The sequence below is a fragment of the Melospiza melodia genome, chromosome 28 (genome assembly GCF_035770615.1).
Source record: "Melospiza melodia melodia isolate bMelMel2 chromosome 28, bMelMel2.pri, whole genome shotgun sequence".
In the NCBI taxonomy this organism is placed as follows: domain Eukaryota; kingdom Metazoa; phylum Chordata; class Aves; order Passeriformes; family Passerellidae; genus Melospiza; species Melospiza melodia.
In genome coordinates, this window is record NC_086221.1 from 3,166,278 (window position 1) to 3,183,034 (window position 16,757).

Consider the following 16,757-nt stretch of genomic DNA (forward strand, 5'->3'; position numbering starts at 1 on the left):
CTTATGACACACAAATCTCATCACAGAATTATGGGATGGTTTGGGTTGGAAGGGACCTTAAAGATCATCTCTTTTCACCCCTGCCATGGGCAGAGACATCTCTCACTTGCAGATGTCTAAACCCCTTGCCCTTCTTGCTGCTTTGTTAAAGACTGAGAAATTGAGTCTAGGATAATCAGGAAATGTAGAAGTCAAGATCTTTCCATCCAAATGGCAGAATCAGGTGATGCTGCCAGATGTTTTCAGCAGGAGTTAAACATCCCAAAGGAGGATACACCATGGGGCAGGACTGACAGGGGAGATCTGGAACAGGGGAGCAATGCAAAGAGCATTGTGTCTGCAGTCTCAGCTCTTGGCATGCCTTGCACCTACTTCTTGCAAGAGATGGTGCCCTCTTGGCTCTTTTTCATTTCAGCTCCCCATCCCTCACCCTCTCAGGATACCCTCACCCTGCTGTGCCAGGCTGTTTGCCATGGTCCAGACATTCACCCTGGCCACCTCTAGCCATGCCAGGGGGTGATGGATGTCCTTCCCTTGGTGTTTATGGTCTCCATGACCAGCAGGGCAGTGCTGCCTCCTCCCTGCATTTCCTGTGGGCATCCCCTGACCTTACACCTTGTGTGGAGGATTGAGGTCATCACCCAAGGTGGCTACAGGAAGAATGTGTCACATCAGGGTATTTACACTCCCTTTTACTCCATGTCTTTGGGAAAGGGCTAAAAATGCCAAGCTGCTCCCACTCTGACCATCTAATTCCTGGTTCCATGGCTCAGCTTGGGGCTTCTTCCCACAGCCCTGCAGGGTTGTTCTGTGCCATCTCTCAGGCTGGTGGGAGCTGAGAAGGAATCTCACTGCTTTACAGGGCTCTTTCGAAACCCCTTTGGAATCTGGCCCAGACTCTGAGCTGCTTCCAGCCTATCCTACCTGCCAGCTCTCCTTCCCAGAAAGAGAAGGCTGGGGGGGCGGCTGGGGAGCAGCCAGGTCTTGCCCTGACAGAGAAGATTTTCTTGGAGCTGCTTTCTCCAGTTTCATGCTGGTATTTGACTCATTGAGGCCTGGTGGGTGCTGCACATCTGCCTGTCCCCCATCAGTGAGGAGAACACTGTACACTTGGCAGAGCTGACTTGTGCACAGGAGCTGCAGGTCAATGCAAGGGAAATGTGAAGTCATTCATCTGGCTTCACCTCTTTCTAGATTTGCTGCCCTCCTGAAATATCAGGGCCAAGCCCTCTCCAAGAACAAAGATGCTCCACTGGGATCTGTTTTTGCAGAAATGCTGGGACTTGGAGCAGGTGAGCAGTGTGGTTGTACTTATGCAGCTCACACATTGCTGAGACCTGCACGGGGCAGTGCCTGCTGCTTCTCTCAGGGTTTTGGCATTTAATAAAAATAGAAGATTCCCTGTCTAGCTGAATATGAGAAGAAATATTTCCCTTAGGGAGACAGAGGTTTTTGCACCTAAAACTTCCCAGGCTCTTCTGAAAAACCTGAAACAATGTTTTCCATTCAAATATTACAGTTCTTCAACTATTGTGCCTGGTTTATAATCAGCATCTGGCCACAAATACTCATTTTAGGAACCCTGGAGAAATTTCTGTCTTCACCAACCCTTACCATCCTGCTGCCTTCCAGGAGGTAACACCCACGGGGTAACTGAGAGCATGGTTTGGCCTCCACAAGCCAAGAAAATGTGCTAAGTGCTGTCAACAGAATGTAATCATAATCTGAGTTAAAGGATAAATGTGGAGACTATAATCGTCTCCACATGCACAGGAGCTGAGAGGTGGAAGGTGGATGCAGGTCCAGCAGCTTGGCTGGGACACTGCAGCCAAAAGTTTGGCAGTTTTTAGCTGCAGAGCTTGCCCAGCTTTGGTCAGCAGATAGGTGGGTGCTAAGGATTGACATAGGGGTGGCTCCACTTGAGGAACACCCATTCCTTAGGGGTCACTGAGCTGGAATTCCTGCTGGCCCAAAGGAGAGACTTGGGTGTTCAGGCCAAGAGGAGCAGAAGGCCTCTCATTGCTCTGGAGGACCCTTTTTCAGAGCAATCAGACATGGAGGAGAGTCTGGAGCTCTCTGCCCCAACACTGTCCTGGGGTTGTGGGACCCTCACACCCATCCATTCTGCAGGGCCTGGGCACAGCAGAGCCCTGTTCCACCAGGACCTCCCTTGGAGGCTGGATCCTCCCAGGGCTCCTGATCAGCAGAGAAGAGACAGGGCTTGCAGAGCTGCAGAGCCCCCAGATTGCTGCACAGCCCTGGCCCTGCAAGCACTGGGAGCAGCAGCAGGGGACACGGAGCTCCCCAGGTGCTGGGTGACATCTCATATGGGCGCAAAAAGCAAAAAAAGTGTGAGAGTGGGAGCAGGAGAGAGGGAAAATGAGCATTCAGCAGAAATGGCTGTGGAAACAGAATTATCTCCCAGGGCTATGAAACCCTTTAGTTTTTCCCATGGCAAACAAGGGGCCATCCTTTCCTCTGGAGCTCCATCCTGCTTGGGATGGGCAGCAGCATCCCTAACCACCCTGGCTGCAGAGAAGGGTTGCCCAGATGCAGGCTGGGATGTTGCTGCATGTCTGCTACAGCCCAAACAAGGCTTTCTTCCATCAGCGAGTTCTCTGCTTCTTCCTGCAGCTCCTGCCTTTGTGCTGCCTGGGTGCCACAGCTCTGCCCTCACACATTTGCCTGTGACCACCAGAAATGACTGGGGAGAAAGCCAAGCTGGGACCCGTGGGTCACCAGAGGAGACCATCCATCAGCCTCCCACCCCTGGCACAGCTCAGCCTCTCCCCAGCTGAGCCCTTCTGGGTGGCCACAGGATCTGCCAGTCTGCAAGGCAGAGACAATGTGTGTCATGGTCGTGCCCTGAGGAGTGTGTCTGGGGACCAGGGGTTTGCCTGCTGCTGCCACTCTTGCCTGATAGCTGCTGTTGGCACCACGCTGGGCACAGAGGGGCCCTGTCTCCTTGAGTGGCACTTGAATGCTGGGAAGCAGCATCTCCTCCTGCCATGACCTGGACCCCCTGGTTCTCCTGGCAGGAATTGAGGGCCTGACTCCGACCCCGAGCCTGCATAAAGGGACATATTTCTGCACAATTGAAGGCATCAAGCACCTCTTCCAGTCTTTCAGAGCCCCAATTCATGTGTTTGCTTGTTTATGTTTCCTCCTGGGCCCATGCACAGCACATGAGGCCCAGGCCGCTCATGCAGCTGTCACAGCACAGGGAATGTGTGGCCAGGCTGTGGGATGAAACTGTCCCTGAGCTCAGGGTGAGCTCCCTGCTGCTTATCACAGAAGGTTTGGCTTGGAAGGGACCTCAAAGCCCATCTCATTCCAGCCCTGCCATGGCAGGGACACCTTCCACTATCCCAGGTTGCTTCAAGCCCTGTCCAGCCTGGTTTTGGACATTTCCAGGGATGGGACAGCCACAGCTGCTCTGGGGACCCTGTGCCAGGATCTCAGCACCCTCACAGCCAAGAATCTCTTCCAACTATCTGATCTCAATCTACCTTCCTGAAGGTGTGTCCTGGAGGTGAGTTCATTCCTGATTCCCATCCTCCCTGCAGTCTTCTGAGGGATTGTTTCCCAGCCACACCAAGCACAATGAAATCAGCTGGCTGCGGGTGATGCCAGCAGACACGAGATCCCCTCAGAGATACCCCTCAGACATCCCCTCAGAGATACCCCACAGAGATACCCCTCAGACATCCCCTCAGAGATACCCCACAGAGATCCCCTCAGAGATCCCCTCAGAGATCCCCACAGAGATTCCCTCAGGGATACTCCACAGAGATCCTCAGAGATAACCCCACAGAGATCCCCTCAGAGATCCCCTCAGAGATTCCCCTCAGAGATACCCCACAGAGATCCCCTTAGAGATCCCCTCAGAGATCCCCTCAGAGATTGCCCTCAGAGATCCCCACAGAGATCCCCTCAGAGATCCCCTCAGAGATCCCCACAGAGATCCTCACAGAGATCCCCAGAGAGATCCTCACAGAGATCCTCACAGAGATCCTCACAGAGATCCCCCTCAGAGATCCCCACAGAGATCCCCACAGAGATCCCCTCAGAGATCCCCTCAGAGATCCCCACAGAGATCCCCTCAGAGATCCCCTCAGAGATTGCCCTCAGAGATCCCCACAGAGATACCCCACAGACCCCAGAGGACTTTACATGCCCCAAACTCGAGTCAGCCTCTCACTTTGGTGGTCAGGTATTGGGAGGCTTTAGGACCATGCCCATGTGCTGAGGAAGGAGACACAATCCCTGAGAAGGGAATGCATCCCAGCTCTTGGGGTTGCACCTGGACTGGAATGGTGTCCAGGGCCTTAGAACCTCTTGCTATCCACCCTGCCCACATGCACATATCCCCCTGCAGCAGCAGCACAGGCACAGGAGGAAAGCCCAGACTCTCACTCCCCCATTGGCATGCCCTGAGCATCCACTGGTGCTAGGAGCCAGCCCTGCTGCTGCCCTCAGTGCCTGGGGACCAGGGACATGTGTAGGGCTGACCCCCTTTCCTCTATGTGGAAATGGATTTGTAGAGACTTCTTAAAGCTTGACAGAAGGCTCAGATAATGTGTATCTGTATGTAAACTTTGAGATAAGAAATGTTGACTTAGATATGTTATGGAACAGGACATTGTTGAGAGATAAATGGAACTAGAAATGATTTTCAAAGGATGGTTTTGTAAATAAGACTGGATACTGTGGAGAAATAGAATTATGAAAGATGCATTGTAGTGGGACTCATAAGGGGTAATTTTAGATAATTGGTTTTAAGGCATTTGCAGCATGGCAAGACAAAAAGCTGATAAGCCAAGAAACACTTATAATGTATTGAAATTAGGAAATAGTTGGCTTCTGATTGTGATGCTGTGAATTATAACATCTGTATTGTCTCACCCTTCACATGAGACCGAAAATAAAATAAAATAAAAGTTTTTAAAATGCCTCTCAGTTACCCCATCTGTGGGTCAGAAAGGGGGTTAATCTGACAATGCATGCTGTGCTGGGGGATGAACACACCCCCTGTTTTTAGAGCAGAGAATAAACAGGCACTCACAGGGTTTCCAGGCTGTGCAGCCCATCAAAGCCGTTGGCTCCCAGGCTTTGGATCCGGTTGTTGTGCAGGTGCCTGTGGACAAAACAGAGAAGGTCACTGGGGGTGCAGGCTGACTTTTTCCTCTGGTCCAGAACATCCTGTAAGCTGAGCACTGCCTGGGCTGGGATGCCAAGGGCACTTATGGGGTTCCCTCTCTTACCCCATGAGACACATGTTGGGTGCAGTAGTGCTTGCAGAGCTACTGAGCTCCCACTCCTCTCAGGAATTCCAGGCTCATGTAGGAGTTTCCCTGAGATCTCCACCTTCACAGCTGCCAGGTGGCTGTGGATGAACATGCTTAAGCAAGAAGCTTCAAGAAATACCCTAGAGCTCACCTTACCCTGGGCTCAGCCCATCTGTGGCTTCACCAGCTGCTCATGGGCACTGAGTGCTATCTAAGGACACAATTGTATTTGGGCTCCTTGGAGTCTTAGTACCAGCAAGAAGACTTTGAATGCAAAATCATCCTGTTAGTCACAGTTTATTATCTTCACATGTGAAAGGGGAAAAAAAAAGGAAAAAAGAAAACACTGCCAGCTCCTGGACCAGTTCCAGTTTGATTGCAGTGAGAGTTGTCTTCAGCTCAGTGCTTCAGAGTGCCTGGCTGAAGTGCTGGGGCTATGCCACAGGCTGATGCACATTCTCTGCACCATAGGAATAGTTTTTTCCTGTTCCCCTTCATCCTGCTGCTACATGCCACAAACATCTATTGCTTACAGGCTTGGGAGCTCCCAGCCTTAACGTTGGCACTGGGAAGCCATGTGCTGGGGGGCCCTGCAAAGCCACCTGGGGTAATTTTGCCTTGGAAGCTCTGTAGGTGATGAGTTTCTGGAGTTCTGGGTTCTGTGTTTCCATGAATCCTTCACTCCCCTGTCTCAGTCTTTTGGCAAACCCAAGGCCTTAATTCCTGGATTCCTCGTCTTGGGTTATCACAGACTCTTGTGTATGTGTGCACATCTCAGTGCTTCTTCCATATCACTTCTTCTGCAGCTATGACTTGTAGCTAATTGTGCATCTCCCTCTGAAATTCCAGTCAAAGGCACCTCTGAGTCCATGGACAGACTTCTTGTGAGCAGTCTGAGAAAAGTCTGCTGAAAACAGGAGAAGACAACCCACTGCTGCCCAGTCTGCACTTCTACCAGCCTGCACTTCACCCCCTTGGTGATGCTCTGTGTGCTGACTGCCCACCAAGATCTCTCAGGAGGGGTTTCCTCATCAGTTCAGATTCTCTTTTAACACCAAGTCCATATGGTGATTTGCTCCCATACCACTCTCCTTTTGGGGATCCTTTTGTCCCATGCCCATGGTAGCACTAGCAAGGGATGCACCAGCCTTTGTCCAATGCTGCTGCCTCCTCCCAAGAGCCTGGGGGAGGCTTCATCCTGGCAGGTGCATCAATGATTTTTTCATTATTTGCTGCTTGATCTAAATGTGTCTCAGCTTGAAAAATCTCTCCCTCCACCTGGATTTGAGCGTGAGCTGTTTGGCTGAGCACAGACAGCTCCCACTGCCAAATATTGTAGGGTAAAACAGGAGGAAGCTGGGAGTGCTGCCCTAGCCAGGCTCTAGGGCAGTTTGGTAGGGACCTGCAAAACAGAAACCAGCCTGAGAAGGATGTTTGTCACTGGGATGAGAACATACAAACATTTCAGAGGAAGGGGAAGGGAAGGGGAAGATATCTGATAAAATATGTTTGCTCCTTTGAGCAAACGGGAAAAAAGAAAAGGATGTTGCCTGCAAGAAAACTTGGATTGTGACTTTTAGAGGAGAAAAGAAGCCTGAGATCAAAATGAGAATCTTATGGGAGAATTTTCTATTTGTCACAAGAAAAGAAGTTTGTGCCCAGACGGTTTCCTCCATCAAAAGTTAGCACTTCTGGTCATGCTGCCTTCTCTTCAGCTGGTGCTGAAAACCACTTTGAGCTCCTTTGCCACTGGATACTGCCTTTGGCAAAGAGAGGGTTGGGGTCTGGAGTTGCTGTGGGATCACATGAAGAGGTACCACAAAAATCACATATCAGGTTTGAGGGGACAGTGGGGAACAAGGGAATGCTGAGTGCCAGGGAAGCATTCAGCATTCTGGATGCTCCCTGGAGCTTTGTCAGGATGGTGTGACTGGACACCTTGTCTGAGCTCAGACACGCTGCCCAGCTGACTGCTATCATTGCAGCCAGGCAAGGAGACAGCAGAGAAAAGCAATCACCTGCTGTGTTTATATTTGGCTCAAGAGTGCTTTGTTTGGAGGCAGAGTAATGAAAATCATCCGAAGGAAGTTCTTTGTTGGTGAGAAAATTATGAACGACCAAAAAAGGGAGTTATAAAAAAATTTGCTGTCCAAGTTGAACTCTAGAGTTACCCAACCACATGGCAATAATAGAAACAAGAGAGCTGGAAAGGTAAACACTTGAAAAGACGTTCCTGCCTTCCATCCTGCCTCATTTTTTCTCCCCTGGTAAACAAATTTTAACAAGTGGAATTGCAACATCACCAGTGCTTGTCAATTTGAGCTCAGCCCACACAACGTTATATTCTGCCCTGTAAATTACAGCTCAGCTGGTTTGATAGCAGCTCAAGGTGCTTGATTCTGGGCTATAAACAACCCCTGTGATGCAAAAACATGGGAAGTCTTTACGCTTTTGCTGTAACCCATCTGTCACCCTGGTAAGGGCAACGGGCTTTAGGAGCTGGGTCTCTTCCTTTGCAGGTCAGTGCCATGGGGTGAGGATGGGTTTGGGCAAATATCCATGGAAAGCTGTGCCCAGGATGAGGACAGTCACTGCTGTTTTGTGGGCTGGCTGTTCTCAGCCATGCACCTCCATCAGAAACAGGAACAGCCATGGCCACACTGAGCCCTGGCAGGGTGGGAGCTCCTGCAGCAGCACAAGGGCTCCCACCTGCCGTGGGATGAGTGAGCTCCTTGGTGAGCCCTTGCTGAAACCAACATCAGTGACAGCGGCTGCAGAATCCCACACGGGCTGGGGACAGAGGCTGCAGCCTGGCTGGTGCCTCAGGTGGTGAGAATTTAGAAACAAAGCAGGAAAAAATCAAACCCTACAGGATTAATTCTGACCTGCAATAAGAAACATGCAACAGCCTCTAGAAAGAAGATTTTCTCTCCTTGCCAACAATTTCTTATCATAAATTTGGAATAAATGGGATTTCCCTTCATCTTTCATGCAGCACCCTTAGTGAAATTTGTTCAGTTTTCATCTGATTTCCTTTTCCATTTAGTTTTTCAGTGAATTCAAAGGTCCTGGATAACAGTTTGAGAGACAACCCAACACAGGCAGCCCCTTCAACTCTGGCAATGCCACCTCCAAGGGAACTGCACATTTGTCTTACACAGAAAGGAAATAAGCTGAACTAGTGCCTAAATACCGCTTTAATGAAGGTGTTTGTCTCTATGGGCAAGGAAAGGGAAATTTTATCAACACTGAACAATGCTGAAAGCAGATCTGGCAGGACAAACGTGGTGCTGATACCCACACTGTTAACTGGATGTCAATGAACTGAAATGGGTGCAGAGAAGAGCAACAAAAACGATCCAAGGGCTGGAAAAAAATAGGATGAAGACTTAGAGAACTCAATCTGTTTAGCTTATTAAATAAGATCAAGGGGATGAGCGCAGTGTAATGTATAGGATTCTTCCTGGTTAAAAACTGGGTACTAAAATGGTTCTGTGATTTAACAGAGAAAAGAATAATAAGAAGAAATGTCTGAAGTCAAAGCCAAAGAAAATTTAAATGGGAAATATGAGTGGGGTTTTTTTTAACACTAAGGATGATTAACCACTGGAACAGACTACAAAGAGAAGTGGTGGATTTGCCATTGCTTTCATTTTTAATGACTTCATTTTTTTCTTTTAAAAAAGGACAAATGCAAACATTTTCCATCAATTATTTGCATTAGATGATTTGAACCAAGCTCAAATCTGACATCATATGAATCCCCCCCTGACGAGCCACAGCCATGATGAGCTTCCATCTTTATTGTGGCAAAATTGTCCTTTTCCTCAACTTGGCCATGGATAAGTAGAGAAATCTAAATCATGAATGGTGCAAATTCCATGGATTGTTTCCATTACTGGAGGACCAGCATGAGGCTTGTCTGGTGAAGAATAAAGCTCGATCAGAAATGACATTCTCAGGGTGCACTGGAGCACGATTTGCTTCTTCCTCAAGTGCTGGAGAAGGAAATCCACTTTTGCCAAGGCAGCAAGCTTGGTCCTCTGAGAGAAAAGGCACTTTTGCCAATAAAAAGGCTCATGAATGGGACCCAGATGTCCCAGGCAATATTGTTCTTCGTGATAATGAAGTGCACATGCCTGGCACTCCCTGCCAGCACCAAAGTTCCCAACAACTTCTCAGAGAGACACTGGTAACCCCCTTGCACAGGTGAGGGCAGGGATTCGCGGGCTCATCCTGCTCCAGGCTGGGCTTTGGGTGCTGGGAGGCCCCAGATGGCACTGGAATGACTGATCAGCTTCCCTGGGAAGCTGGGGTGTGTTGATGGCTCCTCCTGGGCTAGGAAGACACTGAAGTGCAGTGATCCCTTCTGAAAGTCTCAGCCAGAGTTCCACCAGAACAAGGACAGAATGAGAGTGGGAACCCAGGAGTCTTGCAAACAAGTTTTCTCTTCTAGTCACTAAAACATTCTGTTAGAGAGAGAGCTGCATCATGTCCTTTAATGACAAAATCTGTGAGAAAGAGGAATTCTACTAAAGATCCTTCATTTACTGTCTTCACACTTTCAGCTGGAAGGTGCTGCTGAGTGACCTTGACAATAAATTGTCAGCTGATATTCAGGTTGTGTGAATGCCCAGTGCAACAGAGGGGAGAACCAGTCCTCTATGAGCACACACACTGTCAGGCTTTTATACATCTCCAGGGGAGAGGTATTGGTGCTTAGTAGATATGAAAAAAAGCAAATGAAGTGACAGGGATAGCTAGAAGAGGGAAAATGGGTACAGAACAGCATTGTACCATGATATAAACCAGAATTAATTTTTGGCTTTGATGCAGTGTACAGAGTTGGTCTCTTCACCTGAAGGTGTGAAGGAAAAAATAAGTGTAATATGAGAATGGACTTCTGATTTTACACAGACAGGTAGCAACAGGACAAGGGAAAAAGAAGGTAGATTTTTTTTTAACTGAGAGAGAGTAGATTTAGGTGACATGTTGGGAAGAGATTCTTCCCTGTGAGGGTGGGCAGGCTCTGGCAGAGGTGCCCAGAGCAGCTGTGGCTGCCCCTGGATCCCTGGCAGTGTCTAAGGCCAAGCTGGACAGGGCTGGGAGCAATCTGGGACAGTGGAAGGTGTCCCTGACATGGCAGGGGATGGAACAGGATGAGCTTTGAGGTCCTTTCCAACCCAAACCATCCTGAGATTCCATGTTGCAAACCAGGTAAGAGGATGGGGACTGGAAGAGCTGAGCTGAGGGAAGGGTGCAGTAGACATGACAAATCCAGCAGTGGCACAGAGGAGATGGACACACAGCACAAGAATTAGAGGGTGTTAAACAAAACTAACTGGTAAGGGCATGAGAACAACTTTTCCCAGAGTCCTTTTTTGACCAGGTAGGCAAAGGTGAGGGCCAGGTCAGAGGAGTGGAGCTTCTCTTTTGCTCCCATTATGGGGCCAAAATGATTCCTGGAGGCTTCCAGGGGCCAAGGCTCCCTGTGGACCCAAACAAGGAAGGATTTGGGTTTTGACCTCTTTTGCTCTAATTTAAGGGGTTCTCTGCTATGTGATGAAAGTAAAACTACTTGAAGATTTTCTCTATCCAGGTCCCTCATTACAGGGCAAACTTCTCTACTTCTTGGCCTGTTTTGGAAAGTTCTCTCTGGCTCTGTGTCCCACACACATCCCAGCACCTCCGCTGAGAGCTCCTTTGGTGACAGCAGGGAAGAAGGGAACTGCAGCCCACTGCAGAGATGTGGCAGCAAGGACACATCTGCAGCATGGGGGATTCCCTGGCAATGTAAGATTTTACTTGAGAACCCCTCTGAAGAGTGGCACTGCAAAAGGTGCTGTGATTCCTGGCTTGAGACTTCTTGCTGAATTCAGCTGACAGAGGAAATGAGGGACACTACTGAGAGCTGCTGTCAGACACTTCATTGGACTGTCAGCACAGCAGCATGGGGGTTTCAGATGCTGACTGCTGAATGAAAAATCTCTTATGCTCAAGAAAGAAGATGATTTTTATAAAGCAACCTTTACTTCATGCAAACCATCAGCTGAAAAGTATTCAGGATTATTTCTGTGTGCAGCTTCTAAGATACATTTGGCCCTGAATAGATCAGACTGGAAGGTAACCACCAATTCCCATGAAGTATCCTGATCAAATATCCACCTCTCTTCTGCCATCAAAGCACAGTGCCAGCACCCCAGCTCATGGAGCCTTTGTTATTAAAGCTGGGAAAGGATGGTGCCAGTTACAGAGAGTCATGGATTTCATGATGAGTGATGAACATGGGGCTCTGCTCCCTGAACAGCCTGCAGCCCTAGCTCGAAGCCTGCAGCAGCAATAGATGGGAATAAGATCAGGGAATTCCTCAGCAAAGGTGTCATTTATTACAGCCACCAAATCTTTAAAGTATTCCAGATTGAGGCTCTGATGTCAGTGCTTGTGGCAGTGCAGGATGGTGAAATGGTTCTGCCCAGGGCACAAGGGGTGTGGAGGAGGAACAACGCACCTGGGAGCCTCCTGCACTCAGCCATGGTCAGCCGTGGTCAGCCATGGTCAGTCATGGTCAGCTGTGGTCAGCTGTGGTCAGTCATCGTCAGCTGTGGTCAGCCATGGTCAGCCGTGGTCAGTTGTGGTCAGATGTGGTCAGCTGTGGTCAGATGTGGTCAGCTGTGGTCAGCCATGGTCAGTCGTGGTCAGTCGTGGTCAGTAATGCTCAGCCATGGTCAGCCATGGCAGCTGTCATCAGTCATGGTCAGCCATGGTCAGTAATGGTCAGCCATAGTCAGTCGTGGTTACTTGTGGTCAGCTGTGGTCAGTCATGGTCAGCCATGGTCAGCTGTGGTCAGTCATGGTCAGCGATGGTCAGCTGTGGTTAGTCATGGTCAGCTGTGGTCAGTCATGGTCACCTGTGGTCAGCTGTCATCAGCCATGGTCAGCTATGGTCAGCTGTGGTCAGCCATGGTCAGCCATGGTCAGCCATGGTCAGCTGTGGTCAGCTGTGGTCAGTCATGGTCAGCTGTGGTCAGTCATGGTCAGCCATGGTCAGCTGTCATCAGCCATGGTCAGCTATGGTCAGCTGTGGTCAGTCATGGTCAGCTGTGGTCAGTCATGGTCAGCCATGGTCAGCTGTCATCAGCCATGGTCAGCTATGGTCAGCCGTGGTCAGTCATGGTCAGCTGTGGTCAGTCATGGTCAGCCGTGGTCAGCCATGGGTCAGTCGTGGTCAGCCATGGTCAGCTGTGATCATCCATGCTCAGCCATGTCCCTCTGTGTCCCCGAGTCCTGACCAGGCTGCACATGAGGGTTTCCCCTGTGCCCAGCCCCTGTGCCCTTGCCTTTCTCCCCAGGGGCTCAGTCTAACCCTGCAGCTGGGAGTTCTGTGTCTGTAGCAGCAGGCAGGTCCTCCATGTACCTGCAAACCCAGACTTTTGCAGAGGAAGGCCACAGACCAGCTGCACCCTGGTGGGGAATGCCTTCTCTCCAGCTTGGCTGCCTTTTGGGAACATTGGCTTGTCAGCTCGGTGGGTGAGTCTGGAGCAGGGACATGTCCCTGCTTGGGACACAGGAGGGACACTGGGTGACTTTCCACTGGTGATGTGTTGACAAGGGCTTGCATGGAAGCAGGGGAGAGATTGATGGGGCCAGCTCTGCCAAACACTTGTGATCCCACAAAAATGCAGCATCGTGTCCCGCAGAGCCTGGCAGGATCACACATGTGTTCCCTTCCAATTGTGTGTGGTGGGACATTATTCCCTCCCTTGTGACCTAATGGTCAATGACTTTTATTTCTCAAGCCTGCCTGGTTAATTAAGGAGTTGCTTCTTGCCCACAGTATGGGATGAGCCGGAATGAAAGCAGCATGCTTTGGAGGCTGAAATGAAACCCCAAATGTCAGCTCACCCGCTGAGTGAGCTATTAAAGCCGACTGAAGTGGTTGCATTATGGTGGCCAGGGGTTGCCTTAGAGAATGAGCACTATTGTGGGTGAAAACTACTTTTTTGATTTTTCTCAAGTTGCTTTTTGCTTTTCTCCTAAATAAGCCTTTATGCTTTGTCTAAACAGATGAATTTGATGCTTAATAAAACTCTGAACTGTGCTTTGTCCAAGCACTTTCCATGCTGGATGGTCTCAGTAAACACTTTAAATTTTGAAAGGGAAATAATTGCTAAACTTTCACTAAGGCACTACATGCTGAGGTTACTTAACACCCTGCTATCAGTACAAATTACCAAACTAGAGGTGGCATTTCATGTGGATAGAGGAGCGCTAAAGCATTTGGCAATCACCCTCCAACTTGCTAATCAACACCAAAGAAGTAACAACCATCCAATTTGCACATGTGAAGTTCCTCTTAAAGGGAAAATAATCTGTTGATAGAAAGGATGCCCCTCCAGAGCAGCTGCCAGAGGGATCAGCTCCCTTCTGCCGGAGGTTGTGCCTGGTTTGGTGTCTCACTGCCCATGGAGGGAGCGTTTCCATCCCGGAGCAGCGCTGCTCTCTCTCCCCAGGAATCATTTCCATCCTGGAGCAGTGCTGCTCTCCCCAGGAATCATTTCCATCCCGGAGCAGCGCTGCTCTCTCTCCCCAGGAATCATTTCCATCCTGGAGCAGCGCTGCTCTCCCTCCCCAGGAATCATTTCCATCCCGGAGCAGCGCTGCTCTCTCTCCCCAGGAATCATTTCCATCCCATAGCAGCGCTGCTCTCTCTCCCCAGGAGCGTTTCCATCCCGGAGCAGCGCTGCTCTCCCTCCCCAGGAATCATTTCCATCCCATAGCAGCGCTGCTCTCTCTCCCCAGGAATCATTTCCATCCCATAGCAGCGCTGCTCTCTCTCCCCAGGAGCGTTTCCATCCCATAGCAGCGCTGCTCTCTCTCCCCAGGAGCGTTTCCATCCCGGAGCAGCGCTGCTCTCTCTCCCCAGGAATCATTTCCATCCCATAGCAGCGCTGCTCTCTCTCCCCAGGGAATTTTTCCATCCCTGGAGCAGCGCTGCTGTCCCCAGCGCTCCCAATTCTGGCCAGGAGATTCTAACAAAAAGAACTGGACAGCAACCACCGCAGAACATCTGACCTGCAGATGTACCACACTCATGCAAATAAGCAGGCACTGGCTTGGACAAGGTGTTGACGTTAGACCTTTGGTTTAAAATCGTATTTGGTAATAAAAGGGGGTGGGGGAGGAAAGGGAGTGAGCTGGTATGTTTTCCAAGGAATTAAAATATTACTTTTTTGACCTGACTGCAGATTGTTGCAATTTAATTATTTTTTTCATGTTGCTACAAATTCCTGTAGTTTTAACACAGGGATTGGAGGGACAAAAAGAAACGAGGTTTTTGTTGCTTGAGTCTTCAAGGAAAATAATCTGGTTTTTGTTTCCAGTTACTGATTTTTTTTTAATACAAAACATTTGTTGGATTATATCAGGGAGCTTTCTAGCTCTTCACTGAAAAGTGGGGAAAACGTCAAAAATCAAAAGAGGCAAATTTAGCAATTCGTATCAAATGAGGGGGAACAAACCCTCTGCCCCTTGGAACCCCTGGGCAGCACCTTGTCCCAGCCAAGGGAATAAGAACTGGAGGAGGCTTACAGCACCACGAGGCTGCTGAGGTTCTGGAAGGCGAAGTCGGGGATGTGCCAGATCTGGTTGAGGGCCAGGGTCATGGCCTGCAGCGCTGGCAGGTGGTTGAGGGCACGCACCGGGATCTCCGTCAGCGCGTTGTCGTCCAGCCACAGGTGACGCAGGGACAGCAGCCCCTCAAAGCTCCTGTCGGGCACCACGGAGATGAGGTTTGCATCCAGGCGGCTGCGTGGGAGAGAAACAGGGTGGGGATCAGTGAAAGCCCTTCCTCAGGTGTTGGGCAAAGGGAAAGGGATGGATTGATGGCCAGGGAGATTGGACTGGGCTGTAAATAGGAGATGGATTGGATTGGGCTGTAAGTAGGGGATGGATTGATGGCCAGGGAGATTGGACTGGGCTGTAAATAGTGATTAACATGAGAAGGTGTTGTGATTCTCCCACCTGTGCTGGGAGATGTCTGCCTGTGGAAACCCAGAGCACATTGGGAATATTTCTCTGTCTGCTCTAGGGTGTCCTGACCCCCAGGGCAGCACTGACTTTGACCCTCATCCATGGAGAAAGTTTTCTAGACTTCAAGACACACTGGAATCCACAAAAGTGTGAAATAGATTATAGAGAGTAGTGTAGGTGTATCACTTGGTGAGAAATTTAGGGTTTGGGATTTTTAGTGTTTGTAGATGGAAGCAAGATGGGGGTGTTGTCCTGGGTTTCTTCTTCATGCTTCTTTGTCCTTCTTCTTCATGGGTTTGGCATTTTGTAATTGGGCAGAAAATTCTGCACTGAGGGCTCTGTGGGATCAGTTATTGGGTTAAAAGGGAAAATAATCTAGGTGTTAGTTCTTAATTGGATAGTTTAGTCTTAAAAGACCTTGTAACAAGAGATTGTTGGCCATTTTGTGCCTTCTAATGAAAAGCTGCAGAACTCACAGTAGTGAGACTGTTTTACTGATAAGAAATAATAAACATCTGAGTCTGAACATGAACTATTATCTCAAGTGCCTTCAATCCAGACCCAGAGAAACTGATATCTGCTCACTGCCTAGTGATACCTCAGGTTTGGGCTTTTCTATTTTTCAGATTCTGTGCTGCTTTAGTGTTTGTGTCTGGGCTTCATATAAAGGGATTGTAAGCTCTCTTCACAGTGCAGGGAGACAAAACAATTCCTTCTCCAGCTGGGGACCAAGCACAAATGATCCAAATCTCAGGCCCAAGAGAAAAAACAACATGGAATGAAGAGAGAGAAACAAGAAGGATGGGACTGCGTGGGCAAAAGCTGTAACTGGACAATTAACTGCAATATGCAAATGGAGCAGAACTGTGGGATCCCAACCACCAGGGGTACCTGTGCAGGAGTCAGACCCTGTGTCACAGGGCAGGAGCTGAGCCTGTGCTCTGCTGTCACACCTTTGGGCCTCTCCTCCCCTCCATTTGCCAATTGCTTCTTTTAATCATTGTGGAAAGCTTAAACCTGTTGAATATGAGGTTTAATTTGCTGAGAAATTTTAATTTTGAACATTTGTTTTTGTTTCAAAATAGAATGACAAGCCAAAAAATATTAAGGTTATTATGAAAAAACTTTAAAACTTAGGTTTTGGAATCATCTCTCTAAAGACCTTTTATTGCAATGATGGTAAGCAGGATACAATGTGTTATCTGTAGATTTTGAAACCAAATTATAAGAGGAAAATACTTCAGATTTGGATGAAATACCAGGAACCAATTATACAAAATTTAAATTTCCATCCACAGCCAACAGAGCTTATTTTATTTTTCCAAGCTATCTAAGGCAGGGATCTCTGAATTCAAATTGCAGAGAGAAAGCACTTTGTCTCTTATCAAAGCAAGAGAGAAGGAAGTTAACAGAGTTGTCATGGCCCAGCCTTCAAATCAA

At 48.9% G+C, this 16,757-nt stretch overlaps 1 protein-coding gene across 1 annotated transcript in view; it reads right to left on the reverse strand.

Annotated features, from left to right (window-relative positions):
* LGR6 (leucine rich repeat containing G protein-coupled receptor 6) overlaps positions 1-16,757 on the reverse strand; it is a 173,140-nt gene that overhangs the window by 43,309 nt on the left and 113,074 nt on the right. Inside the window, exons 5-6 of the mRNA XM_063178014.1 lie at positions 14,877-15,092; positions 5,066-5,137 (exon numbers count right to left, since the gene is read on the reverse strand). Coding sequence (XP_063034084.1) covers positions 5,066-5,137; positions 14,877-15,092 — 288 coding nt within the window. The remainder of the gene's footprint in view (positions 1-5,065; positions 5,138-14,876; positions 15,093-16,757) is intronic.